At 68.9% G+C, this 27,178-nt stretch overlaps 1 protein-coding gene across 1 annotated transcript in view; it reads left to right on the top strand.

Moving 5' to 3' along the window:
• Positions 1-3,937: 3,937 nt before the first annotated feature.
• The window catches only part of RXRA (retinoid X receptor alpha), a 79,768-nt gene continuing 56,527 nt past the window's right edge, over positions 3,938-27,178 (top strand). The window contains exon 1 of the mRNA XM_059658473.1: positions 3,938-4,095. Coding sequence (XP_059514456.1) covers positions 4,068-4,095 — 28 coding nt within the window. The 5' untranslated portion in view covers positions 3,938-4,067. The remainder of the gene's footprint in view (positions 4,096-27,178) is intronic.

Genomic DNA, 27,178 nt, shown 5'->3' on the forward strand with positions numbered 1-27,178 from the left:
CTGGGCGACGCCTTCCTCCGTCTGCGTCTCCTGGGAACAGAGGGCGCCTCTCACACCCTCACAGCCCTGAGCCCTGGGCCTTCCCTGGGGGGAGCCCCGGTGGAAAACTGTGCATGTGGCTCCCTGTCTCCAGGCGCCAACCGTTCCCAGCAGTCTCGAGTTTTTTCCGTGGCAAAGGTGCTGTGGGGGGGGAGGGTGCCATGGGGGGAGGTGCTGTGGGGGGAGGTGCTGTGGGGGGGGAGGGTGCTGTGGGGGGAGGGGCCCAGGTGCACTGCCCACTGGGGGGTGGGTGACTGCAGGTCGTGAGCCCAGCCCTGCAGGCCTCCAGGACCGGTTTCCCACCAACGCCCTGCGTGCTCCGACCTGCTCGCCCCGCAGCCGCCCGCTGCTCCGCCCGCTGCTCCCTCACCCCGCTGGGTGCCTCCCACCTCCGGGCCCCTGCTCATGCCTGTCCTTCTGCCTGGGGCGCCCTCACCCCTGCCTCTGCCAGACGAAAACTCCCGCCTCCAAAACACAACGCGAGAACCAGCCGCGCCCGGGAGACGCCGGGGCCCCCTGGCTGGCCGTGGCCTGGCTCGCCCCGCGCCGCCCATAAGGCTTCCTGTCTGCCCATCACGCTCAACCTCAGGGAAAGGTCCTCGGGGGCGTGTCATCTCCCCTCTGGGCGGGGCTCCCGGAGGGCGATCTGTCATCTCCTAATGAGAGTAATAACAGTAAAGGTAACGACTCCCGTGTTATCGCTGTGAGTCACCCAGTGACTCAGGGACGAAGGCGTGGCTCTCCAGATGAGGAAACTGAGGCACAGGAAGGGGAGCAACCTGGTCAGCCAGGCGGCTGGTGAGCGGCAGAGCTGGGGTCTGGCCCCTGCCTGTGCGTCTGGGACCCCACCGCCCCGAGTCCGCAGCCCGAGCACAGGCCTGAGCAGAGGTTTGCTGAATGGAGGGGCCCACAACTTTGGAAAACAGGGGCCATTCATGTACCCTGCCCCCCGCCCAGAGCTTGAATGGGCCGTCCACACTCGGTGGCAGGCAGGCAGGCAGGCAGGCAGGCCTGCGCCACTGGTCCCCGGCTCACACCCTTTGATGGCCCAGAGCAGGGTTTCCCAACGTGGGGTATGGGGGGCAATCTGACCTTTAAGAGGGCCAATTTGAGATTGAGGGGCAACAGTGAATTTTTTACATTTCTTATGGTTTTAGGGGCCTCATATACAGTATATAAATAGATAGATGCTAGAGGCCCGGTGCACAAAATTTGTGCATGGGGCGTGGGGGGGGGAGTCCCTCAAGCTGGCCTGCACCCTCTCGCAATCTGGGACCCCTCAGGGGATGTCCATCTGCTGGTTTAGGCCCAGCAGTCAGCGGGATCGGGCCTAAACCGGCAGTTGGACATCCCTCTTGCAATCCGGGACCGCTGGCTTCCAACCACGTGCCTGCCTTCCTGATCACCCCTAACCGCCTCTTCCTTGGCCGCCCGCCTCTGTGTCTTTGTCCAGAAAGACGTCTGGAATGACGTCCGGAAGGTTGTTCGGCTGTCCGGTCCAATTAGCATATTACACTTTTATTATGAAAAGACAAATAACGATATCATGATATATTTATGCACGTCAGTTCTCTATTAGATGTTTTTGAAACTTGGCTGTTTTGTCATAGCACTTCACATTATTATTTTTTAAAACAACTTCCTGGTGATTTCTCCCTCAGGACTTCAGCTGTCCTTTCGCTCTTTCATTTTTCTCTGTCATGGACGCCACGTCCGTTGGAAGCTGGTTTAGACCAAGTTCATGGCCTTGTAGGCTTCCTCCACGTGGCGAGGAGTGCACTTTTTGAAAAATAAGAATTATATGTCGTGGTTGGGGGGCATCACGATTTTAGAGAGGCTTAGGTGGGGCGTGGCCAGAAAAGGTTGGGAACCGCTGGTCCAGAGGTTCCGAGGACGGGCCCTGGGTTCAAACGCTGGCTTATCCTCCCGGCCCTGTGAGGTGCCATCATGTCACCTCTCCCAGCCTCACTGCCCTCACCCACTGCCCACCGGTTGTTGGGGTGACAAGCAAAGGACTGGGCACCCTGATCCTGGGGGCTTCTCCTCCTGCTCAGTTGTACCCAAAGGGGCCCCGAGTGGAGTGGGCACATGGCCTCTTCTTCTCTAGCAGGAGAGGAGCGGTCTGACGCAGCCAGGAGGACGGGGCCCAAACGGGCCGCTTTTTGGCGCCACGGCCAAGGGCACGCCAGGGGCGACGGAGACAGGCCGGAGGACGGGGCCGACCCACAGCGTGCCCCCCATCGGCGGCGGTGAGCCTAGGTTTGCTCCTTGTCAGCCCCGTCCCGCGTGATGCCTGCCCCCAGCCTGGAGGGAGGACATCGGGGTTGGAAGCCGGTGGCTGCAGCTAACCAGGCTGGGGCTGCAGGGAGCGGGGGCACCAGACGAGGTGTGTGTGTGTGTGTGTGTGTTGGGGGTCAGGTGGGCAGAGGGCCCAGGAGGCAGCAAGGAGGAGGTTCAGGCAGAACCCAGGACAGGGCCGGCCTCAGCTGCGGCCAGGGGTGTGCTGGGGGAGGCTCCCCAGCCAGCGCTGCCCTCCCAGACCCCCAGGGGGCTCCTACCCCAAGGGAATGAGTGCTTCCCCCCTGGGCAGGCCCCACCGGCCCCTGTGGGGTGCGGCTCCTGCTGTCCCGTGGAGGTGGGTCCTGTGACTCCCCCATTTCACAAGCCTGACTGGGGGTCCCGCGGGGCAGTGTGCACCAGGCCGTAGGACCCCCCGCGGGGCTGTGTTTGTCTCTGGGCAGCCGGGAGGGCCGAGCATACTGCGTCATGGTCTCCCCCTCCATCAGCCCCCTGACCCCAGGGCCACCCTAGGTGCCTTAGGAAAGCTCCTCTGCCCCCCAGAGCCTGCGTCAGCGCTGGGCAGGTAGGTCCAGGTGGCAGCAAACTTGTGGGGGCGGTGGGGGGAGTCCCTGTGGGGGCCAGCCTGGCGCGGCGCGCAGGGTTGTGCTCCGGGAGGCCCGGCCCGTGCAGGTAAGACACCCCCACCCCAGCTCCAGCCGCCCAAGTTGTCCGGGGCAGGCGGCTTCCTTTCATTTTCATACAGACAAATCCTGAATTTAACAGTCGGAGCAGAGGACTGCCCAGGCATAAAAATAGCCACAGCCACAAAGCCAGTGCCCCGCGCTCGGCGGCCGCCCCGGCCCGGTGCCTTTGCAGAGGGGTCCCCGCGGTCGGGTCCACGTGCAGCGGAAGCGTCAGCCCCCGCCAGTCCGTCCTGGGGGCCGGGGTCCCCTTTCCCACCGGCGTGAAAGTGAGGGGTGGACCGGGGGGCTGGGGGGAGGGCCCAGAAAAGAGCCTCCCGACCCCCCGCGGAGGAGGCGAGCCTGTGCCCCCGCCTCCGGGCTCGGCACCCCGGCCTCAGTTTCCCCACTGTGGCCGGGGCGGCGGTGCTGGGTCTGCGGGCAGCTTTGTGTGGCCGCGCAGACAATGGCCCGGCCGCGGCGAGCTCCCGGCCCCGCTCTCCTCCTCCTCCTCCTCCTCCTCCACCGCCGCCGCCTCCGCCCTAGTGGCATTTTTTTTTTTTTTTTGGCAGCCGGGGAGGGAATTCTGCTCCCGCCCGCGCCCCGCCCCCGCTCGGCTCCCGGGAACCCCTGGCGGAGGCAAACTTGCAAGTTTGCACGGCGCTGGCTCGCTTGCAACTCGGCGGCCGGGCGGGCGGGCCGCGGGCGCGCGCGCGGGCGGGGGCGGCGGGGGGGCGCGCGCGCGGGCGGCGGGCGGGGCGGGAAGCCGGGCGGGGCGGCGGCGCTGCGCCGAGTTCGCGCCCGTCGCGGGCCCCCCGCCGCCCCCCCGCCGGCGCCGCAGCGGTCGGAGCGGGGCGCGGGCGCGCGCGGCGGGGGCGCGGGCGCGGGCGCGCGGCGGCGGCGCGCAGCGCAAGTAGTTTACATTGTTGGGCGACTTTTGCAACAACTCGCCGCGCCGCGGCCTCCGCGCGCCGCCGCCGCCCCGCCGCCGCCGGCTCCCGCCGCCCGGGCCCGGCCGGCCGCGCCGGGGGCCGCCGCGCTCGCCGCTGCCGCCGAGCCGCCGCCGACATGGACACCAAACATTTCCTGCCGCTCGGTGAGTGCTCGCGGGCCGGCGGGCGGCGGCGGGGGCGCGTGCTCGCCGCGCGCGGGGCGCCCCCCGCCCGGCCTCCGCGGAGTTGGGGCGCCGGGCCCGGGGCGGGGGGCCGGGCAACTTTTACCCGCGCGCCGGGCAGGGAGGGCGCGCGGGCGGCGGGCGCCGGGCCGCCCCGGGGTCGCGGAGCGGGAGGGCGACGGGCCCGCGGGGCCGGGGGCTGCGGCTCGGCCGGGACGGCTTGTGCCCCCGGCCTGGCAGCGCCCGGCGGCCCGGTGCCCGGCTCCAGGCGGCGGCGCAGGGGCCGCGCCGGGCGGGCGGAGCAACTTGTGCGCTCGCCGCCTCCGGCGCCCTGGGATCGGGACGGCTTCCGCGCCTCGCCCGGCCGCCCGGTCCAGCAGGCCGCCGGCGGGGACGCCGGGACCCTCCGCCCCACAGCGGCCCGGCGCGAGGGGCCGGGAACGGCCAGTCGGGGAATGCCCGGTCCCGGCGTGGGGGCCCCTCGCTCTGGGCACTCGGGGTGCCCCCCCCCGGGCCTTCTCCGGGCTGGCCCTGCACTTGGAGGAGGACGCCCCGGCGGCGCGGAGGGTCAGCTCGCCTGTCCTCCTGCTGCCATCCTGCTCGGTGGCTTCCTGGCCACTGACCGCCCTCCAACTCCAGGCTGGGACCCTCCTGGGAGCAGGAGGGGGCAGAGCCAGGCGCCCCGAGCTGCTGCCTCCCCAGGTTTGGGGAGCTAGCGAGGGGAGGGGCGGGCAGGCGCTGGGAGACTTTATAAATGAGCACCGGGAAGGGTATTCATTCGGCGGTGGGGCCAGCAGCCAGGCTGTCAGGCTGGTGAAGGATTTGTCCTGAATGGAAATTAAAACAGCTGATTCTGAGTGAAACCCCACGGTCAGCCCCCCCCCCCCCCCCGCCTCCCCCGTCGGCTCCTTCTCTGCAGCCTGGGGTGCAGTCTGGCCACTGGGCTGCTGGTCAGAACCTGGCCGGCTGCAGGGCCCTTGGAGACTGGGAGCTGGCCCCAGGGTGACGGCCAAGGGTCTGAGCACGGGGCCCCACGGGGCCTGCTGCAGGCCACGGCGAGGGCTCCGCGTGTGTCAGATCCAGGACTCCCTCCCTGACTCTGTATGACGAGGACCTGGGCTCCCCCTCAGCCCCGGGGTCAGGGTGGGCACGCGTGCCCATTTCACAGATGGGAAATCTGGCTGGGAAAGGTGGAGGCCCCCGGCTACAGACCCCCGTGTGGCAGGGGCGTGTGGAGCAGGGAAGAGAGCCGAGGTGTTTGTGACCTGCTGTCCCGCCTGGCGTGCGGCTGGCGGGCTCCCGTGTGGACGACATCTCCTTTTCCCCATTAAAGCTTTGCATGCGCATGCACACACACACACACACGCGCGCACACACACATGCACACACACACACGCACACGCACACGCACACACAGAGCGAGGCTCTCCCAGAGGATCCTTTTGGGACAAGAAGGCTCAGCTCCATGGTGTCCTCCCACCCCCGTGTGGCAGGGCCCTGGGACCGGGGAGCGGGACAGGCCCCTGTCCCTGACGCCCTGGGAGCTGGCGCAGGTGGGGCCCAGGTTGCAGGTGACGGTGCCAGCGTCCCCGTGAGGAGCAGAGGTCGTGCCTCGGAGCCACTGCCCAGGACCCCGGATGGATGCCCCCCACCGCCAGGAGGTGCAGGCCTCTCCCAAGTCCGCGTGGCTTCCGGCAGCCCACACACCCAGGCCTGAGCGGGAGACCTGGGCTGATGACATTTTATTTTTTCCTGAGCTTGTGACCAGCACTGAAGTCCAGAGGAGTTGAAGGTCCATTTAAGCGGCTGGCGGCCTGAGCCCTTGGTCAACACGGCCCAACCCCTCGGGGGGGGCGGGGGGAGTCGGAGTCCTGACCCGTGCCGCCCCTCGCAGTTGTCTGGCCGCTTTCAGGGCCTCGGGCCCAAGGGCTTCCTCCTCCCAGCGCGGTGGGGCTTGATGGCTGCTGTGGGGCGCTGGCCCTCACCCGCCCGGAGCCTCCCAGCTGCTGCCTGCGGAGCCATCTGGTGAGGGTAGGAATGAGCCCCCAGGTGCAGGCCTGGAGGCCGAGTGACCCTCCCCAGGCATCCCTGCTGGCTGCCCCTGCTGCCCAGGCCGGCCAGTGGCCCGCACCCTTCGGCGGGCGAGGCTGTGCTGCCATCAGCCTGGACGGTGGGGCTGGACGACAGCCTGGACAGGGTGTCTGGGATCTGGGACCGCACCAGACCCTCTTGGCAGCTGTGACCCATTTGCCCGTGGAGGGGGGTGGCCGTAGCAGAGCGGCAGACACACTGGCCACCCTCTCGGGGGCTCTTCGGGCCCCGGGCGAGCTTGGAGTCCTGGTGAGGGGCTTCTGGTAACATCAGAGCCTTCGGGACCCAAAATAGAGCACGTTCCGGGGCCTCCCGAAATAACAGGGTCACATGACTCTCGGGAGGCCGGGCTGGAGTCCGCCTGCCCGGGCAGCTCTGCCTCGCCCGGGCACTGCCGACTGTTGGGGCGTTTGTTTTGGTGAACTCCAGAGGGGCCTCTGTTTGTTGACGGGGAAGCGTCAGGGTGAGAAAAACAGCTCTCAGATGTGGCCGGACTGTGGCCGTGGCCTTGCCGACTTGCATCCTTCCCCGGAGCTGGCAGTCGGCCTGGGCCCAGCGTGCAGCCCCGACCCCCTCTGCCACGACATGGGTGGGACCAGCCGGGGCCCCCAGGATGGGCCGGCGCCCTGAGCCAGGGTGAGGCGGCTCCACCAGCTCTTCCGGCTGCGCCTGTCCTTCAGGGCCTGTGGGAGGCGGCACCTCCTCCAGGAAGCCCTCTGCCTGCTCCGCCTGGGCACCCACCCCACCCCCTCTGGCTTGGGGGCAGTTTCGGTTGGTGGTCTTCGTTTCCTCTCCTGGGAAAGGAGGCCTGGGGGCGGGTGGTTGTGGAATTACTGTGCGGGCTCAGGCTGGTGCCCTGGGGCGGCCCCCTGCCCGGGCAGGCTGAGTGTGCAGGCTGGGGCTGTGGCCCCAGGAGAGGGGCCCCGGGGGAGTCTGGCAGGACGGACTGGAGCTCAAAGAAGGGGCCTGGGGGTGGTGGTGGGGGGATGCCTGCCATAGCACTGGGAGCTGCCTGCAGGGCCTTATGTTCGTGGTTGTGTGGGCTCTTTCCACGGTGGGCGTGTCAGGGCCGAGGCCCTAGCTGCGCGCCACCGTCCTTCGGGGTGAGAGGGGTCCTTCCCTGCGGCGCCCGCAGCGGCAGCGGCGTCGGCTGGGCTCGGAGGACAGAGCAGAGTCTGCCCGCCCGCCCGCCCGCTGCCTCAGGCCAGGGCTCCGCAAGCCAGGACCTGCCCTCTTCCCTTCTCCACGGCTCCCAGTGTGGGGTTCACAGCCGCTTCCTCTGGCCAGGCCTTGAGGTGCCCATTAGCTGGTCTATTTCCATGGGAACGGGCCATTGGCGAGGCCAGGGATGGGCAGGGGCCTCCAGCCTGGCTGTCTGGACTGTGGGGCTGGCATCTGTTTGGGGATCACCCTCCAGACCTTTGCCCCATGTTTGTTAAGCAGGTCGATTTCAGGGATGCTGGGGAGGGGTGGGGAGAGGGCGTGCCTGTACCCCCCGCCCCCTCCCTTCCCTGCTTGCACCCCCTCACCCCCTCCCTTCCCTGACTGCACCCCCGCCCCGCCTTCCCTGCTTACAGCATTCACACCTGCAGCTCCAACCTTAACTTTTCCTCTCCTCCCCCACCCCCTCCCCTCCCCCCTCCCCCCTCCCATGCAGGCCCTGTGTCACTTGCTCCCCCACCCGCTGGCTCTGGAAGGATGTGGCCAGCCCTTGGGGGGACCCCAGGAGCTATACCTTCCTGGGGGACTGTGCCCTGGTGCTGGCCAGGCCACCAGGGGTCCCCCCTCTGTCCTTGCTGCCGTGTGTGTGGCCTCTCCGAGCCGCCCTGTCCATCTGTAACGTGGACGCACGTCTGGGCTCTTCCAGGGGCCCGGGCAGCAGCGGGTTTACCCAGAGGCCTGTCTACCTCTGCTCCTGCCTGGGCCAGGGCCGGGCCAGGGCCTGGGCCAGGGCGGGGCCGGGTCTGAGTGTTGGACCAAAACAGAACCCCGAAGCAGGGGTGATGGCTGGTGCCCCGGCGGGTGCGCAGCAGCTTCGGGAACAGGGCTGCCCGTGTCCTCCCTGCCGGGTCCCCGCACGGGCTCCACAGGAGGCAGGGGGGCCCGGGACCCGCGTACACACCCACCCGAGCCTGGTGCACCACTCAAGCCGTCGTGCCCGGCGCCTCCCAGACGGGAAAATTGCGCCCTAGAGTTACAGAGCGATTGCCTGGCTCAGCAGCCGAACGCGCGTGAAATGGAGCAGAAAGCTTCGTGACCCGGGCCTGGCCGGCGCAGGGAGCGTGCGGTGCGCACACGCGGGCAGGGCCTGGGTTGCAGGCTCGCACGTCCTCACACCCTCCCGCTTAGCCACCCTGCTTGCAGCTCCGTCCCGCACTGTTGTGTGTCCCTGAGACCCTATGTCCCCGTGTCTGTGTGTCCCTATGACCCCATGACCTTGTGTCTGTGTCCCTGTGTCAGTGTCCCTATGACCCCGTGTCCCTGTGTCTGTGTGTCCCTGAGACCTATGTCCCCATGTCTGTGTGTCCCTATGACCCCATGTCCTGTGACTCTGTGTCCCTATGTCAGTGTCCCTATGACCCCGTGTCCCCGTGTCTGTGTGTCCCTATGACCCCATGACCTTGTGTCTATGTGTCCCTATGACCCCATGTCCTGTGACTCTGTGTCCCTGTGTCAGTGTCCCTATGACCCCATGACCCTGTGCCTGTGTTCCTATGACCCTGTGTCCCTGTGTCTGTGTGTCCCTGTGACTGTGTGTCCCTGTGTCCGTGTGCCCTGTGCGAGGTGGCTGCTCGGGCCTGAGTCCCTCGTGGAGATCTGGACGGGTCTCCCCGGCTCCTGCCGGTCCCGTTCCTGTCCCCCAGTTCAGGGCCGGCGCTGCCCCTTCGAGGTGCTGATGCTCCACCCGCCGCACCTGCTGGTGCCTGGGACTGGGCTCCAGGGCCTCGTGGCGGTTTCCTGGGGATGTGCCCCGTGAGCAGGTGGGAACGGAGCCCGCCCTGGCCTCTGTGCTGGGCCCGGGTCCCCGGGCGCTGCCTGCGCTTCTTAGCACATTGAGTTCCCCGTCTGGGGGCCCCGAGCGCCCGCTGAGCAGGGCCCGTCCCGGCGGGGTTGCTGCTCCCCAGCCCTGCCGACCCGCAGGTAGCACCCCCTGAAGCTGCCGCCCGCTGGGTCCCTGGGTCTCGGGCCCTGGGGTGAGCGAGCGTGTGCTCTGTGGAGCGTTGAGGGGGAGGCTCCCCCCGCCTGTTCTGCCCTCTTCGCCCCTTGAAGGCGCTGGGGACTGGAGCCCCTCGGCCCCCATCCGTGTCCCTGGATTGGGTGGGGTGAGTGGGGTCTGCTGAGGGCTGGAGAGCCGTGGGCTGGGGAGCAGCCAGAGCCTGAGGCCCCGTGGCCTGTGCCCACCTCACCCCACCCCGGGGCAGCTGTCTGGAAGCAATTGCCCGAGGGACCTGGTCGTGGTGGGGGTTGGGCAAGGATGGTCACACGGGTTCCCAAGGTAGGGTGAGGCCTTGGTTATACTGTGGTCTCCACCCCAACACACATGTACACACGTGCACACGAATACCCACATACCAGCATGAACACACACATGCACACACACGCACACACAAACACACGGACATGTACACACATTCACACATATGATCACACAAACACACGAGCACATGTACACACGATCAGAAACGTGAACACACACAGATGTGCGAACATGCATGCACACAAATGAGTACACAGACGTGCTTACACACATGTGCACACACGGCCACAAATGTGAACACACAGAGGCACGCATGCGCACACACACGGGCACACATGTCCACACATGCCCACGCCCAGCCTTTGTAGACGATCCCAACCGTCTCGACAACTTGGTCCTCAGCAGGAGCCAGGTTTGCCGGCTGGTTCACGCCACACGGCGCCCGGGGCTCGCCTGCCGGTGCTGGCCGGGCCCAGCATCCCGCGATGGGTGTGGGGATGCAGGCGTGGGGAGAGCTGCGGTTGGAGCGGTGCTGGTGGTGCTGGTGGTGCTGGTGGTGCTGGTGGTGCTGGTGGTGCTGGTGGTGCTGGTTCGGGCTCGAAGGCCAGGCAGAGTTGCAACAGGTGGTGGGGGGCGGGCCTCCCTGTGGCAGGGGCAGCGGAGACAAAGGCCAGAGGGAGAGGTGACGACGTGTGAGAGGAGAGGAGGCTGCAGAGAGACTCATCCGCGGATGGGGCCCTGGGGCCGGGTCAGGTGTGTGGGGTCCGGGCCGCGGTGCTGAGGGCATAGCCATGTTCCTGGTTGGAGTGAGGCCTCCCGCCCTGGGCAGAGGGTGGGCTGGAGGCGGGTGGGGGCTGGAAGCAGGAGGGTCCCAGGAGGCTTGGAGCCTGACATGGCAGGTGCCCTGAGTGGCCTGCTCCCCCTCCTGCTGCTGGGAGGGGAGACTGCACGTGGCTTCCCGGCTGGGCACCTCCGCCTTCCCTGAGCAGGAGTCTGCGGGGGACCCCACCGGCCCTGGCTGTCGTCGGTGGAGAGATGCTCCCCAGCCCCCACGGCCCCTGGTGATGGGATGTCCCGGGGCCGCTGCACGCCAGCGGCCTCAGTGCGGGGCCTGGGGACTGGGCAAGGCTGATGGGCCTGGGAGGACATGCCAGGCCAGGCCCTGGCCGTGTGGGGAGGACAGGCTGTCCTCGCGGCCAGGCAGTTGGGCCTGCTGGGCCGGGGCAGGGATCTGCAGGCCGTGGTGGGACTGACCTTGGGGGATGGGACATGGGGGGCCCTTGCGGGACCAAACCACTCAGGGCCTCGCTGTGTGCCGTTTCCTCGGCCTTGGCTGGCCCTCGGCTGGAGTTCCCGAGCCGGGTGGCCCGAGCTTCTGAGCCGAGGCCGGGCACGCAAAGGGGCCCTCACGCGGCTCCTGGGCCGACCTGAGCCTGGCCTTGGCCTCCCGCCTCCCTGGGCTCGTTTGACCAACTGTGGTCTCCAGCTGTGCCTCAGTTTCCCTGACTGTGCCCCGGCCTGGGGCTGGCGGTGACGGGCCTCAGCAGCGTTGGGCCGCGTCCTGATCTGGCGCCTCCAGCGCCGAGGGGAGGGGAGAGCGAGTTGGGCCTGGGCCAGGCGGTGTGTAAGCCCTCGGTGCGCGTGGATCCACCCCGCGGAGTTCAAAGCCGCCCCGTGTGGGCTCCGGCTGTAATGAGGTTACTGATTCAACAGGCTTCCTGGTGCTGCCGCCCAGACGGGGAGGCTGGGAGCCCCGGGGAGGGATCTAAGTGTCTGTAATTGACCAATTTAGCTTCAGAGTCCGCACTGGCCCCAGGCAGGGGTCAGGCGGTGACAGGCCCAGGTGGCCGCTGTGGCTGCACTGGGCTCCCCTGACGGCCGGGTCCTGAGTCTCCGCCGCCCGCCCCTCTCGCCTGCGTGCGGATCCGTGGAAGCCTGGCTCTCCCGTCTGTGCGTGGGGTGGGGGTGGGGGGGCGAATGCCGGCACGGCGCGGGCCTGGTGCAGGCTGCGGTCCCAGCCCCGCCGTCAGACCCGCTGGCCCCGTGCCGTTTCCTCGTGGGCCGGTCGCCCTGCTTGCGGGGATGAGCTGCCGGCACACGGAGGCCTCGGGCCGGCCAGGGAGAGCGGCGGTGTGGTCAGCGTGGGCTCAGGACGCGCGGCCGCCCACCCGCCTCCTCTCGTTTCCGCGGCTTCCCCAGGGCAGGGCCGGCCGGGGCAGCCCTGCAGCCGCCAGCACGGGCGTCCGGGAGTGGAGACCCCACGACTGACGGTCCGGCCCCGCCCCAGCCAGGCCAGCCTTCGGGCCTGGGCGTGGACGGCGGGGGTCAGTGGCCCGGCTCCCCGAGGACAGGCCCACAGGCGCTTTGGGGACGAGCGTCACTCGGGGGCTGAGTGACGGGCGCCAGGTGCCCTTGCCGGGAGGACCCGGAGTGCCAGCCGGGGCCGAGCCGCCATGAGTGTTCTCGAGGCTGTCGGCACCTACCGTGGACCCCCGGGACCCAGTTTCCAGAGTGGCTTTGGGGCGCCCTCGGCTGAGGCTGTCGCTGCTGCTTTTGGGAGTGGTTTGTGCCTTCGAGCTGGGAGGTCCCTGGGCCCCTGGGCCCTGCCCCGTTCCCGTGGGAGGCGGTCACCCACCCCCAGCAGGGGTGCAGCCTGCGGCTGGCGCGGGCGGCCCAGGCCTGCCCTCCGACCAGCTTGCTGCGGGCACGTCCCTTCTCCCTCTGGGCTCAGTCTCCCCAGGCCCTCTGGCTGCCAGAGCGCCTGCCTTTCCCTCCTGGCACCTTGGCCTTGTTCCCACGAGCTGGTGGCTGGTCGGGATGGCAGCGTTGGGGGCCAGTTCCTCAGGAAATGGCTCTGTCCCCACCTCTGTTGAGGGCGCAGGGCCTGGGCTGGGGGGCAAGGGAGCCCCGGGCTCTGAGTTGGCTGGGGTGGGCACCTGGTCACGCCGGCTGGGCCTGGCTCCAGTTTGAACTAAGAGTGTTATGGAGAGACCCTTGGGGGGTGAGCAGCGTGTGATGGGAAATAGTGAACCTGACTTACTGGGCTGAGCAGGGGGCGGTGGGGTCATCATGTTGGCCACCCCCAGACCCTTCTCTCCTTCGTCCCTGACTCTCCATGCCTGGCCCCCCCATCCCCCCCAGGTGGAGGCCAGGCCTCTGCTCAGTGTCCCGTGGCCCCGTAGCCTCTCCTGCCACATCGAGCACCACGCGGTCTTCTCCCTGGCTTTCTTGTGTTTAACATTCGCTGGTAACAGAGGCTGCCCTGTGTGGTGAGTGGCTGCCAGCTCCGAGTTGGGGGCCAGCAGATTTCACCTGCCTGGGCCTCAGTTGCCTCATCCGTAAAGTGCCTGGGAAGTCAGGGTGGCTTCAAGGAGGAGGTGGTGTTGTAGATGGGTTTTGAGGGATGAATAGGAGTTTGTTGGGTGGTCTGTCAAAGGGAATCAGGCAGAGAGAATGGGTGGACCCTTTCCAGGGAGTTCTGGCCCCAACCAAGGGTGTGGAGAGGGGATGCCCGTGTGGCTGTGGGTCGGGTCCTTCCTGGAGGATTTCAGAGGGACCCCATCGCAGGGCCAGGCTCCTCCCCTTGCTGGCTGGGTTACAGGCCTGTGCTGGTGAGGAGCCATGTGAGCGGGGGGTGTGGTCAGCTGGTCTGGGAATCATTAACTGTGGGAGGAGGTGGGGCTGGGAGTGGGCCTGCCGGGACCTGGAGCCCCCTGAGTCGGTCCCCTGCTGCCTGGTGTCCCCTCTACCTCCTGGGCCCTGGAACGTCCTGGCCGAGAGCATGACCCCCGCTGGCCCCCCGCGCGTTGCGACCCCAGCTCGGATCCCTGGCACCTGGGGTGAGTGCCGTTGTCAGGCCCCTTCTCCACCCGTCTGTCCGCACCCCCCTCGGTGCCCCCTGCCTGCTCCACGGGCAGCCGCAGGCGTCACTGGCCCAGGAGTCTCCTGCGTGTGCTGGTCTGTCTGGTGGCCGCTCCCCCTCTCCCCGCCGGGATCCAGGAAAACAGCTCTGATGGGGGGCAGAGTCCAGGGAGGTGTGCAGCGCCCCGCCCCGCCGGCTCCTGGACTTTCTGCCCAGGATCAAGGTCGGGAGGACTGGGAGGTGGGGCTTTAGGCGCTGGGTGCCTGGCCACTCTGGGCTCAGCCGTGGGGAGGTGGGCCACGCTGGAGGCAGGGCGGTGCTGGCTGTGGCCTTCCTGGGCCAGCTGGGGGGGGGGCAGGGGTGGCGGGGAGGGGAGCAGGGCTCCCTGGCACAGGGTCAGGGCAGCAGCCCACTTCCCCCTGAGGCCGGGGCCCCAGGTGCTGGGCGAGGGGCGCACGCTCAGGGTTTGCTGGTGGGCGTCGTGCCTTCCGGGCTGCTGGCTGGTTTCCTCGTGTGCACATGGAAGGGGGGATGCTGGGCCGAGGTCGGGGGCTGGCGGGGGGAGGCCTGGCTGCATCAGGACCCGGGTGGCGCTCATGGGCGAGGGCCCGGGACCTCAGCCCCTGCTCATGGATGGGGTTGGCCCCGAGGTCTCGTTTGCCAAGCCCACAGCGCCAGGCGCTGCGCCAGCCCCGTGACATGTTTGTTGAGTGAATTCACGTTCCCTGCAGACCCCCCTGAGCCTCCGTTTCAGAAACGCCGTGGGGGTGAGCCCATCCCTTGCTGGGGGTCTGGCCCAGCTTTCAGGGGCGGGCAGTCCTGCGTGCGTAGCTGGTGCCGATTCCCGGGACGCTGGGCTGGGACCTGCCCTAGGGGACCCCGGGCCAGTGCTCGATGCTGGGGTCCTGGGAGCCCTCAGGGAGCCTGCAGTCGGGGCTGTGATTGTGTGTGTTCCTGTCCACGGGTGAGCCCCCACCCTCGGCCCTGCTTGCTGTAGACGCCCCTGCCACCCGCCCCTGCCACCCGCCCCTGCCACCCACCCCTGCCACCCGCCCCTGCCGCCCGCTGCTGGGCAGGCCCCGGGGGGACTCACTGCCCTCACCGTAAACGACTGTTTCCTTCCTGAACGACCTGGCTTCCTTCCTCTGCTGCGAGGCGCATGCTGTTGGCTGGTGGGTGGGGGATCAAGGCTTGGCCGAAATGTCAGGGCACCTCCTCTCTGCTGGCTGTCCATCCGTCCATCTGTCCATCCATCTGCCCGTCCGTCCATCCATCTCACCTATCTGCTCACTGTCCGTCCGTCCATCCATCCGTCCGTTCGTCCATCCATCTCACCTATCTGCTCACTGTCCGTCCGTCCATCCATCCATCCATCCATCCCTCTGACGAGCTGTCTGTCCACAGATGTCTGGCTCCTGCTGGCCGCTGGGGAGGCAGAGTTGAGTGAGGCCCAGGCCCCCAAGGGGTGAGTGGTGCTTGGGGTCAAGACAGTGCGTCACCTTGGGTCAGATTTTTAAAACTCTGCTGGGCCTCAGCTTTCCTGTCTGCGAAGTGGGCTGGGAACGTGTCAGGGCAGACCGCCCGGAGCGAGTGTGGAGCTAAGCGTGACAGTGTGATGTCATTTCTGCCCCTGTCTCCACACGTGGTGAAGGCGTGACTTCTGCTTGCCCTGTGTTCAGGGGCTTGGGCTTTCTGAATTGGGTCTTGAAGGACGCATAGGAGTTCTACCGGGAGCTGCGTGTGGCGCCAGAGGCCTCTGGGCAGAGCTCCATGAGGCTGCCTGTGCAGTGGGGGTGGGAGCCAGGGAAGAAAGGAGAGTGAGGAGAAGGCTCAGACCCCTGGCTCCGGGGCGGGGTGGGGGGGGGTGGGGGGGGTGGGGGGCGTGGGGTGGGGTGGGTCAGCTGCAGGAGGGTCCTGGGCTGGGAGGGCCGCGTGGCCTGGGCTGGGGAGGAGGCTCTGCTGCTCTGTGAGAAGTGGGGGCCGGAGGGCGGTAGCGGGAGGGGCCCCGGGGCCTTTGGCCTGAGCGCCTGGCAGACTGCGCCCCTTTTACCATATGAGGCAAACGGTAGCGAGCGGGTGTGGGGCGGTCAGGACTTGGCTGTGGTAGCTCTGGCCCCCGGAAGAGGCCGGGTGGGCAGCCGGAGTGGGGCCGGCGTTCGGGGGAGAGACTTGGCTGGGCTGTGACGTGCCCCGGGTGGCGGGAAAGCCTGGCGACCCCAGGGAGCTGTGGGGCAGCCGGTGCGGACCCCGTGAGGGGACCCCTTCCAGGCCGTCTGGGGAGGCAGGACCCCCACTCCAGCTTCCCCTGCACTCCTCAGGGTCTTGGTGGTGGGGCCGCCAGCCTTGCTCCCTCTGCTGGGAGTCTGTGCCCGCGTCCTGGGGGGTCTGTGCCCGCCGAGCAGCAGCCAGCAGCCGCATGGGGCACCCCCGGCCTTGCCCTGGGGAGGGGGTCCTTGTCTCCTGTGCGGTGTGGGGTGCTCTCGGCCCCCAGCCCAGGGTCTGTGCCCTCGGATGATCTGTTGGAAGTGAGTGTGGCGGGGAGCCACGGAGGGGGCCGTGTCCAAGATGACGGGGCTGGTGACTGCCCCGCGCCTGGCGCCCGTGGGCCCCTCCAGGAGGCCGGCCCCGCACTCGGGAAGTGGGAGTCCCATCCTGGGCCCTCGCCACAGGGACCCGGCAGCTGGGCCGATCCGCCTGGCCGGGGTGCCCCTTCCAGTGCCAGGTCTGCGAGGGGGGCTCCCGCCAGCCCAGCCGGCGGTCCCAGGGGGCGCCGCTTGGGGAGAGCAGGGCCTGGCACCGGCGCTGTGGGCAGCACCCCCCGGCCCCGCTGGGCTCATCCTTGGCGGGAAGGGTGGGCGCCTGTGCGGACACAGCCTGGCCTGGGACCGGCCCGCTCTGGGCACGTGATCCCTGCCACCTTATCTCTGGCTCCCACGGCTGGCGTGGCGGCGTTTATAAGAGGAACACGCGTGGTGCGCCGAGGGCCTCCTGGCGTCGGGGCGTGAGCTGGCCCTCCCGCTGCAGGCCCGGCCCAGCCCGGGGGGCGTCCGGTCCCGCTGACCGGCTGGTGCTGCCCCTCGCAGTCCCAGGGTCACGGGGCGGGTCACAGCCCGCGTGCGCCGCTGGCCGCGTTGGTGGGAGAGGCTCCCCGCGGCGTCGGCCCAGCTGCACGGGAGCTGGTGTGGGCGGCCTCCCTGCCGAGCCCACGGCCGGCTGATCTGCTGTGGACACTGCTGTGTCTCCTGCCCGGGCGGCAGGGCCGCTGGTGACCCGCTGGGGGCGTGGGGCGGGTGGCTTTGGCCCCGCGGGCCCCGGGTGGGTGGTAAGCGGTGGAGCCTGTTATCTGAGGGGCAGCCAGTGCCCCCGCTCCAGCCCTGCGCTGCGCCCAGCCTCTGCCCGCCCAGCCCTGAGAGTCGGGGCCGGGCTGGCAGGTCACAGCCAAGGAGCAGGCAGGCCTCCTGCTGGGTGTCTCGGGGGGGGGGGGGGGGACGCCAGGGCGAGGAGATCCCTGTCGGGCGCTGGGGATGGCCCGGCTCCCTCCCTGCCTCCCCTGCGCCTCTCGGTGGCTGGCCCTCCCCCGTGCTGAGAACAGGGGAGGATGTTGTCACCACCTGGCTGGCTGACCCTGCACTTGGTGCTGGTCGGCCAGCGCTGGCCAGACCTGGGACTCCGAGCCGGGATCTGGATCGTGGCCCGTGTGCCCGCGCTGGGTGGGCTGCTGGGGCTCCTGACCTTGGGCTTGGTCCCCAGGACCCGGAGGCCAAGGAGCCAGGCCTGTCCTCTTGCCTTACGCTCCACCCTTGGGGACACCCACCTCGGGCTCTCTGGCCAGCTCTGAGGGCCTGTGCTCCCCGACCCTCCTGGGGGACTCTGAGTCAGAACCATGTCGGTGAAGGACCAGGCAGGGCCACTCCTGTAGCCGGGGTCCAGAGCCAGAGCGAGAGAGAGCGAGAGAGAGCGAGAGAGAGAGAGAGAGAGAGAGAGAGCGAGCGCGCCTGAGTGAGCTGAGCCCTGGCCCCGCTGGTCCTCCCTTGCCCCGGGGCCGGGGCGTCTCAGCTCCAGGATGAGATGTCTCTCTTCTGTGGAGCTCTGCACGCCGGAGCCGGAGCCGGAGCCGGTGTCAGTCATGCACACTTTAGCGCGAGCAAGCCCAGTGCCAGCCCTGGAGGCGCAGCAGGAAAGGATGGGAAGGAGGCTTCCTGTGATTGTGTGGACGAGGAAATCCAGGTCTGAGCTGCCCGGCGAGCGGGGGGAGCGGGGGGAGCGGGCTCCTCTTACTCTGCCGACAGCCCACCTGGGGCGAGTGAGCGAGCCTGCGGGGCGGGAGGCTGCTGGAGGGGCACCTGGCAGAGAGGCGTGTGCAGGCCCGTGGCAGGCTGGTGGTGCCAGGAGCTGGGTCTGCACCCCTGTCGCCGAAGACGGAGCCCATGCACAGGGAGGGGGCTCAGCGCAGCTCCCTGCCCGAGGCCTCCCGGCTGCTGATTGCACCACGGGGATTCGAACCTGGTTCTCGCATTCCTCTCTGTGCTTCCTGCCCTGGGCCCTGGGTGTGAGGTTGGGGGCGTGGTGCTGGAGGTGGGGGGACACTCGTCGTCGCCTGGGAGGGGCTGGAGCTGAGCCTGCCCTGTGGGGCCGGGAGATGCCTTGTTTCCTACACAAACAACCAGGGTGGCTGCAGCAATTTTATTTTTATTTCCTATTTTTACTTCCCTGTTGGCTCTTTTTAGTAACAGTGGGTTAGATAGGCCCCCGCCCTCCAGTCTCCACCAGGCTTCCTGGACTGGCCCTGGGCCTCGGAGAATGCGAGTGTGTGTGTGACCCGGGTGGGGGAGGACCCGGCAGCTTGCATACACCTGGTGACGGGGAGCTCACTCCCTCCCTGGGTGGTTCTGTGGGGCAGCCCTTTCTCATCCCCTGGGACCAGACCTGGGGAGCTGGTGGTGGCAATGGGTGCACCCTGGTGCGTGACTGTTTCCTCACACTCCTCCCCTGGTTTTCGGCTGGAGGCTTAGGTTTGGGGTGGCTGTGACAGAGGAGAAAAGGGGACCGGTGTGGGTGTATGCGCTGGGTGGGGTGGGCCGGAGACGTGCAGGTAAATAAATACTCGGTGTTCCCGCCTCAGACGTGGTTGAGCAGGGTGTGGTGAGGGCAGGGCTGGCCCGACCTTTTTGGAACTGGGCCCACTGTTCCCGGTCTGGCCACGGAGGCCATGCTGTGGGGTCAGTGAGAGCGCCCCGGGGGGTGGTCGGCATGTCTGGCCGGCTGGGTCTTCCTGGGGCGGGTGCTGCTGGCTGGGGGGATGCGAAGACCTCAGCTGGAGGGGCGTCTCCCCTGGGCGCGTGGGCCTGCCGTGGGTGAGGGGACCCTCTCCTGCCTGCGTGGGCACCGGTGGGCCTTGTACTGGCATGTGGTGGATGGGGCCTGAGCTGTGAGGTCAGCTGGGGAAAGTGCGGGGCCCCCGGCGGTGCCCAGGCTGGAGTGCGGTGCCAGCCTGGGCAAGCCCGCTGCACTCCCTGTGCGGTGAGGACGGGGCGCAGAGAGGCCCACACGTCCTTGGACCACACAGCCTGTGGGTGTGGGGCGGCGGTGCCACACCCCTTCCCTGTGCTCCCCAGGCACAGAGTGGGCACCGCTGCCAAGTCCCGGAGGTGGCTGGGCCCAGAACTCCAGCCGGGGGCACTGCGTCCAGCTGCCACCCAGGCCCTCAGTGCGGAGGGGCCTGGACTCGGCCCTACGGGGGCCCCCCGGGTGCCTGGCACCTGGCCAGCCCGAGGTGCTGAGTGCGCTTCCCACAGGGTGCCAGGCTGGCCTCCACGGCTGGTGTTGCTGTGCCCAGGCCCGTCGGGCGGGCTGGGGGCCTGGCGTAAGGGGAGAGCGGAGTGCTGAGGGGCACCTGCCCGGCCGGCTCAGGCCCCGAGGGCGAGGGAGGCCCTTTCGCCCCGGCGTGAGCCATGTGGGCAGCGAGGTCACAGAGTCGCCGGCGGTGCGGCACGTGTGGTGCCTGGATTGCCGGTAATCCCTTGATTAGAGGCTAGGAAACCGAATCCCACGGCGAGGCGGGTGGGGTGGGCACCTCCCCCTTGGAGAGGCCCCAGGGACTGGGATTTCCACCTGCCCCGCCCTCGGGAGGTGGCACAGGCAGAGGGCACCTGGCGGCCAGAGCCACCCTGTCACTCCCCGCAGAGGGTTTCTCCTCGGAGCCTGGGACCCGGCTCTGGACGGGTGGCCATGCGAGCTGGGGCACAGCCCATGCCCGGGTTGGGCCCGTGCGCAGCCCTTGGCAGGTGGGGCACGCAGAGCAGGAGGAGCCGTGGCTGGGGGCCCTTCTGACCCTCGGTGTCCTCCTCCGTGGGCGGGGAGAGGCTCCGGTGTCCGTGGCGCCCGCCCTGTGCGGAGCGCTCAGGGCCCAGGACCCGGGAGGAGGCGAGCGTCCTGGCCCCGCTCCCGCTCCCCTGGGAGGAAGTGCCCCCGGGAGGGCGTTATGGGGCAGCTGGTCAGACCCTGGTCAGAACTGTCCTGGGCACAGGAGTGTCCCAGGCTGGGAAGCGACACCACCGCCAGGTGCGGCTTTGACACGGGCTCCGGGGTGACGTCCCCTGTGCTGTCCCCACGCCACCAGCCTTGCCCGCTTAGATTCCCAGGGAGGGCCTGTGTCCAGGAGCCTGGCCCCTGGTGGGTGGACTCTGGGGCGCACCCTGGTCCTCAGGGACCTGCCTCCCGACCCAGCGAGCGCAGGATGGTGTGATTCTGGCTTCGCCTTCTTCCCTCGAGCAGAGAGGATCTTTCGAAACTGTGGGAAAGAGCGCTTCCTCCCAGCGCGGGCGCGGGGGCGGGGGAGCGCAGGGGACGTCCTGGCGCCCTCCTGCCTGCCCTGCGTGGGCCCATGGCCCAGGGGGTGGCATGTCTGGCCGCCCTCCCCCAAGCCTTGGCCGTCTCCGGGGGGCCCACCGGTCGCACGGAGCCCCGCCAGGTCCTGGGGGCCGTGCCCTGTGTCCCCACTGTGAGCCTTGGCTCCCTGTGCCGGCCCGGCCCCCTCTTGTCCCTGCGGCCGGTTCCAGGGTGTCCGCCCCCTGCCTCTCTGCCCTCAGCGGGTCCTGTCCCACATCTGCTCCGGCCCCGGGGGGGATCCGGCCAGGCACGGCCTCGGCCCCTGTCCCGGCCTGGACCTGTTTCCCCAGCCCCCAGGGGGCCCTTCTGGCGCTGAAGGGTGAGGATGCACTTGGTGGCATTGGGTCCTGGGGAGGGGGCGCTGGGCATGGAGGGAACTGGCACTCCCAGCTCGGGTCCCGCCTGGTGTGCAGGGCGCTCCGCGGGGACCTGGGGCCAGCAAGCCTGGCGGGGCCTGCGCTGCAGGAAGGGGCTGAGATTCGCCCCCCCCCCCACTCCCACCCCCCTGTGCTCCTGACTCAGCAGCCGCAGGGAGGGGAAACCGGAGGTTTCTCGACAGAAGCCCCAGCCGGGGCGCCTGCCGCGTGGCCCAGATTTTTCTTGTGAAGGAGGTGGGAAGTGGAGCTCTCGGTTCCCGCCTCTGGGTTCCTGGCAGGAGCTTGGGGCCCTGGCTCCTGGGCACACTGCCCCCTCTTCCTGGGCCCGCTGTCTCTCCCCTGTGCACCACCCTCCGTGGCTCCCCAGTGCACCACCCTCCGTGGCTCCCCAGTGCACCACCTTCCGTGGCTCCCCAGTGCCCACTGCTCCCCGGGCCTGTGCCCCTCTTGCTGCCACACCAGTCGCCCCGCAGTCCTCCTGCCTCTGGGTCCTGCCGCGCCGCCCTTCTGTCCATCAGCTTCTTGTTCTGTCAGGTGTTCGTGTGTAAGCATCCTCTTCCAGGAAGCCCTCCTGGGCTCGATCCCCGCCACCGATTTCCCTGGTGGTGTTGATGGGAGGGACTCGGTCTTTGTTAGCATCGGCGCTGGGCCCGACAGTCCAGTGGATGTGGGGTTGCAGGGATGGGAGCAGTGACCACCACCCAGCTGGGCCTCCTCCTGGGCCTCTGGGCCGTGCGGCCCGCTGGCCTGGGCCAAGGTGCCTGGCAGAGAGTCGGGGTCGGCCTCCGTGGGGCATGTTGATGGACCTGCTTGAACGGTGGGGGGGGGGGGGGGGGCTCCGCCTCTCAGGCTCAGCTGCCCCGTCCAGCGTGCCGTGTGGCCTCTCTCTGCCCGGACCATGGGCGGCAGAGGGCAGGGAAGGGCGTGCCCTGAGGTTGGCAGTGAGGGCCTGGGGTCCTGGGAAGGGCCTGTCTTCCCCCCGCCCCGGGGGTGAGGGAGCTGACGTGTGCGCCGCCAGCCGGGCTGTCCGGACGAAGCTGCAGGTTGGGTCGAATCCAGCCTGGGGCTTCCGGACCCCTTGGCGGTCAGCAGTGGGGGCGCCTGGCAGGCGCTCGGACCTCCCAGTCCATCCTGGGGCCGGCGTGGAGGCGGCTGACCAGCCAGGGATTTGGAATCTTGGAATCTGGGTCGAGAAGTCCGGCCTCGATGGCCTCTGACAAGCAGGGACCCCGCGACGCCGGGCGTCGGTCTGGTGGAGGCCTGTCCCGCTGACCTTGCCGTCCTGGCCTGGCCTTTCCCGCTGGCTGTTTCCATTCAGCGTCTGCTAGTGGCCGAGGGTCCCCCACCCACTGCGCCACCAGCGCCTGCCACCTTCAGCTGCCTGCTCGATCCCTTAACGTGTTTGTGAAGCATCGAGCTACAAAAGGCTCCTCCCCGGCCCCCCCACCCCCATCAATGCATAATGCATGACGGGGAGAGTGAAGAGTAATTAGAGTCTCGGCTCTCGCCCGGTTCATTCATGACTAAATCTGGGTCAGCAGATAAGCACAAGCGGGCGCCGCGTGGTGGGACAGCGGCAGCGCTCTGGAGCCCCTCGCCCCCTCCTCCGGGAAGCCCTCCTTGATGCTCCCACTGGGGAGGATCTCTCCCACCCCTCGGCCTAGGGCCTCGTGCATCCGATGGCGTCTTTCCCCCACCTTTCACATGAGGCTGTGTTGGGAGTAGGGGTGGCAGCTCCTACGGTCGGGGCACATGGAGGGGGCGACAGCCGGAGCCATGGACTGTCAGGCACCCCAGGGCCCCCACAGCGCTCGCTTGTTCTAAAACGCTGGACCCCGATCGTGCTGTCCTTTCTTAGGTGCCTCCCACGCTCCACGGGCCTGGGGGTGAAGGCCCGGCCCTGACCCTGGCACTTGTCCCGGCCCATGGCACCAGCTGCTCTGCTTGGCTTCCTGTTGCTAGAATGTTCCCAGCTCTTCCCTTCTCCGGTTCTGCGCACGTGCTTTCCCTCCCAGCATGCGCTGCCCGCATGACCCCGTGGCTGCTGCCCTGTTCCTTCCGGACTCACTTGGGTGTCACCCCCAGGGGCCCCCGGGTGTTGCGGCCTCGCCCCCGCGTCACGCACGGCCACCTCCGCCTGCTCGCTTCCTTCTGAGGCGCCGCACATCCTGCCAGTGGTTTGTTGGTGGGGCTCGTGTCCGTCCCGACGGGGCACGTGCTCCGGGAACGCGGGTGCCGGGGAGCCTGCAGCGCCTGCCCCGTAGCCCCGCACTCCCCCGTCCCGCCAGCACGGCCGACCCAGAGCACACAGGGCCCTCAGGTGCTCGGGGAGGCCGGTCGGGACGGGGGTGGGTGGAGGAGTGACAGCCGGGGCCTCGCTGAGCCCCCCAGTTCCCGACTCTTCCCGCTTTCTAGACGGGGGACGGGCCTGAGGAGCTGGCCCTGACCCAGGCGACGGGGAAAGTTTGGGGAGGCCCTGCCTCCTGCTGCACCTGGCCAGACCCGGGCGGTGGGCGGGGGGCCTGGGCTGTGGGGTGGGCCCTCGGGGGTCACTGTGGGGTGACAGGCAGGTGGATGTGGGAGGAGCCTGGGCACCACCCTGGGACTGAGGGCACGGGGCGGCCCTGTCACCAGGCAGAGAAGGAGTTAAAGACCAAGGGAAGGAACAATGTTTCTAATTTCCCGTGTGATTTAATAAAAATGTAAATCGCAGGGCGGAGGATGACCCACGCCGCCACGGTGTTGACCGAGATGAATTGTGGGCTCCTGTGGTCAGCCTGCCTTTGTCTCCACGCCCCGGAGGCGCTGGTGCGAGCTCGGCCAGGCCAGGCAGCGGGGTGGGGGGGTGCAGACACCGTCCCCGGCCCAGGGGATGCGGAGCTGAGCGCTGGGGCATCCACCGAGGAGGGGGCCCCGGAAGAGCCTTCCGTGGCCTGTCCTGTCTGAGCCGGCATCCTCTGACCCCCCACACCCGATCCAGGCATGGCGGGCGGCTGGGGCCTGTGGTGATGGACACGTCCCAGGAATGGGGCGACCTTCGAGCTGAGGTTACGGGACGAGGAGGGGCAGCCGGGCAGAGAGGTGGAGGAAGAACGCTGCGGCTGAGTGGCATGTGCCAAGGCCCGGTGGCAGGAGCGAGCTCGGCCCAGGTCTGTGCAGAGGCGGGTGCTGGGTCTGGCAATGAGGGCAGACTGGAGCCATGTGGGGCGCCACGGGGGCGAGGCTGGTCCTGACAGTGAGGAGCCAGGGCGGAGGCCGTGGGGTCTGGGCGCCCCGGCCACTGGAGAGAATGGGCCCCAGGGTGGGGTGGGGTCCTGAGGCCCAGGGAGGTGGTGGCCAGGAAGGGGAGAGCGGGTGGGTTGGTGCCGACAGGCCTGGCGTGGGGCTCGGGGTGACCCTGAGGTCTGGCCTGGGGGGTGGCACTGGGAGGGGCAGGGTGGCCAGAAGCCCAGAGCTGGGTGGGCAGTTAGGACAGGGCGGCTGTGCCGGGAGATGGAGAAGTGGGGGACGCTGATGCCTGGTCTCAGGGAGACGTGGGGCTCGGGTCTATGGTCAGCATGAGTGTGTCATGGTGTGGGCCCCAGTTTCAGCTCTGTGCCGTGGGCTCACCCACGCGGCAAGGCAGCTCGGAGCAGGCGTGCGTGGCTGGCTCAGGATGGGCAGGTCCGGCTGGGCAGGCTGCTGTGACGGGGGGACGCCCAGCACCCACCGTCCTGCCTCTGACACGGACCTCTCCTCCCGCGGTCACCCCCCGCTGCCCGAAGGCCCTGGCACCGCCGGCCCCTCCCCCAGGTGCTGGACGCGGCTGCCCAGAGCACACAGGCCCGGGTCGGAGAGCGGGCCCAGCAGATGGCGGGCGGGCACAGCTGCCCGCGGGCTTGTGGGCTGTGATTGAACGGCCTGTCGGGCGGCTGGGCAGCTGGGCAGTGTCAGACTCGCACGGCAGGATGCGCGGGGCCGCGAGGGAGATGCCGGTGCGGGGGGTGAACCTCAGCGGCCCTGGATCCGGTGCGGGGGGGCGCTCTGGCCTTAGGGCCGTCTGGCCCAGCGCCAGGGGCCCCTCTGCACCTCTGTCTTCCCATCCGTGAAGGGGTGCCTGTCCTCGCCTCACGGCTGGTGGTGCAGAACCGCGGGGGCTCACACTGTGTGCATGTGTGCACGTGTGTGCACGTGTGTGCACGTGTGTGTGGGGGGCTGAGGCCCTCCGTTTCGTTTACCTTCCTTGTGGGTGGGCACCTGGCTGCAGCCGCAGGAAGGAGTGTGCCAGGTTCGCAGCGTGCCCTCTGCCTTCGCTCACCTGCCGGGGGGGCTTCCCGCCACCGCCCTGCCTTTCGGCTCCTGGCGGCAGTCTCCTGCCCGCACCGGGGGCGGCTCATGGGGCCGTCAGCCTGGCAGGCCCCTGAGCTGTGGGTGGGCCCGCAGGGAGGACTGGCCTCCTCTCCGGCCTCAGTGTTGCCTCCTGTGAAGTGGGGGCAGCCGACGCGGCCTTCGTGAGAAGCGTGGCAGCGTGAGGCGTGAACGTCTGACATGGGCGTCAGGCGCTGGGAGACTCCAGTGCGGGGGCCGGGGCCGGGCGATGGAGGCGCAGACAGGGCAGGGCTGGGGCCAGGCGGCCCCAGAGGGCGTCCCCTCCAGGGAATTACCCACCACAGGCAGGGGGCGTGACCTGTACGTGCAGGGGAGGGGACGGGCAGGGTGCTGGCTGTGGGGTGGCCGGGGACACCGTGACCCCACCCCCCAGGCGGTGTCCCCAGCTCGGGAACCCCAGAGCGGCAGGACCTGCACCAGGGAAAGGCGATCCCTCCTCCGGCCCCTGAATATTTCATCAGCGGATTAGGTGTTGACGCTGAGCCGTCCCTGCTCCGGGGGCACCTTTGGGTCTTTCTCTCGATGATGGGGCCTGTCAGTCAGAAAGTGACGTGCTGTTGAAGCGGGGTCCTGCTGGCTCTTTAATTAAGGCCGAGCCGCCATCAGCCATCTCGCTGCCAATGAGTCTTTACCCTCAGATGGGAGGTGGACGGCGCAGCGCAGGGCTTGGCAGAGCGGGCACCGGGCTGCGGAGAGATCTGAGGAGGCTCTGCTGGGCGCGGGCGTGGGGCTGGCGTGGCTGGGTCGTCCTGGTCTCTGTGTGGGGGGCTGTGGGGGGCTGTGGGGGGCTGTCTCTGCCTGTGCCCGTGTGCGTGTCGGGCAGGAGTGCTGGTGCCTGAGGTCTGCTTCCTGGGGGTCAGGAGAGCTGCCACGTGTGCAGCCCGAGGTGTGGGGAGCGGGTCCACGCTGCCCCCCGGGAGGGAGCGAGGGCCCCAGGAGCGACGGGTGAGGGGTGAGCAGGGCTTGGGCGCAGCCAGAACGGGGCTCTGTTCCAGGCGGAGGGGCAGGGCCTGGTCCACGCAGCCGTGGGCTCTGGGGCTGCCCAGGTGTGTGGCAGGGGCCTGGCGAGGCGAGAGGGGCCGCTGAGCTGACACCCTGGGTGGCCAGTGCCGCCCCCGGGGAGGGTGCGCCGGGCCAGCGGCGGGGCCGGGAGGTGGTGGCATCCACCAGGTCTGATGGCTGCTCCCCGGGGCCCGCGGGATCTGAAGGGCTGCATCAGGGTCCCTGGGGCTCCTCGGGCCCTGGGAGGTGCAGGGTCCTCCCTCTAGACCCCAGACAGGCGGCCCGGCCCTGGTCCTCCCCGCCTCACCCCTGCCCAGCAGCGGGCAGAAGTGTGAGGACCACCCAGCCCCCAGCCTCTCTCCTGCGGGCCCTGCTTTCCTTTGGCGGGGCCGGAGCTGCTCCCCGACTGCCGACGGCGGTGGCCACGCCCTTCCCTCCCCGACATGCTGGCCGGACTTGGGGCGTCAGTTTCCTCAGGGGAGCAGAGTCCTGGCCTGCGGGTGCCGTGGGGTTGACGGAGGGGCCGTGTGCAGTGACGGCGCCGGGGAGCGGCTCTGCGTCCGCCCTCACGTCCAGGCGCACTCTGTCGGGGAGGGAAAGGGGCAGCTGGGGGAGCAAGGGTACCCGCTGGCTTTGGGGGCATGGACGGCTCAGCTGGCCTCACCCAGGGGCCGTGGGAGCCGAGGCGCTGAAGCGCTCGGGGCAGTTGGCTCTTGAGGACCCTCGCTCCCTGTGTGGGCTTGGCGGCACCTGGGTGGGCATTGGTGCCTGCTTTGGTTGTTGGGCCAGGGGTTCCAGCCACGTTGTCTGGGCTGGGCCTCTGGGCTGTGGGCTGGGAGGGCGAGCAGCCTGGGTTTCTCTCAGTGCCCACCGATGGGGGTACAGGGAGGAGGGGGCTGGGCTGCCCGGGCAGCTGGGAGGGGCAGGCCTTGGCTGGAGGCCTGAGGCCTGAGGCAGCGAGGACCATGCGGGGGCAGCCGCCCGCTGGGGAGGAGGCGT

This window comes from Myotis daubentonii, chromosome 11 (genome assembly GCF_963259705.1).
Source record: "Myotis daubentonii chromosome 11, mMyoDau2.1, whole genome shotgun sequence".
Classification (NCBI taxonomy): domain Eukaryota; kingdom Metazoa; phylum Chordata; class Mammalia; order Chiroptera; family Vespertilionidae; genus Myotis; species Myotis daubentonii.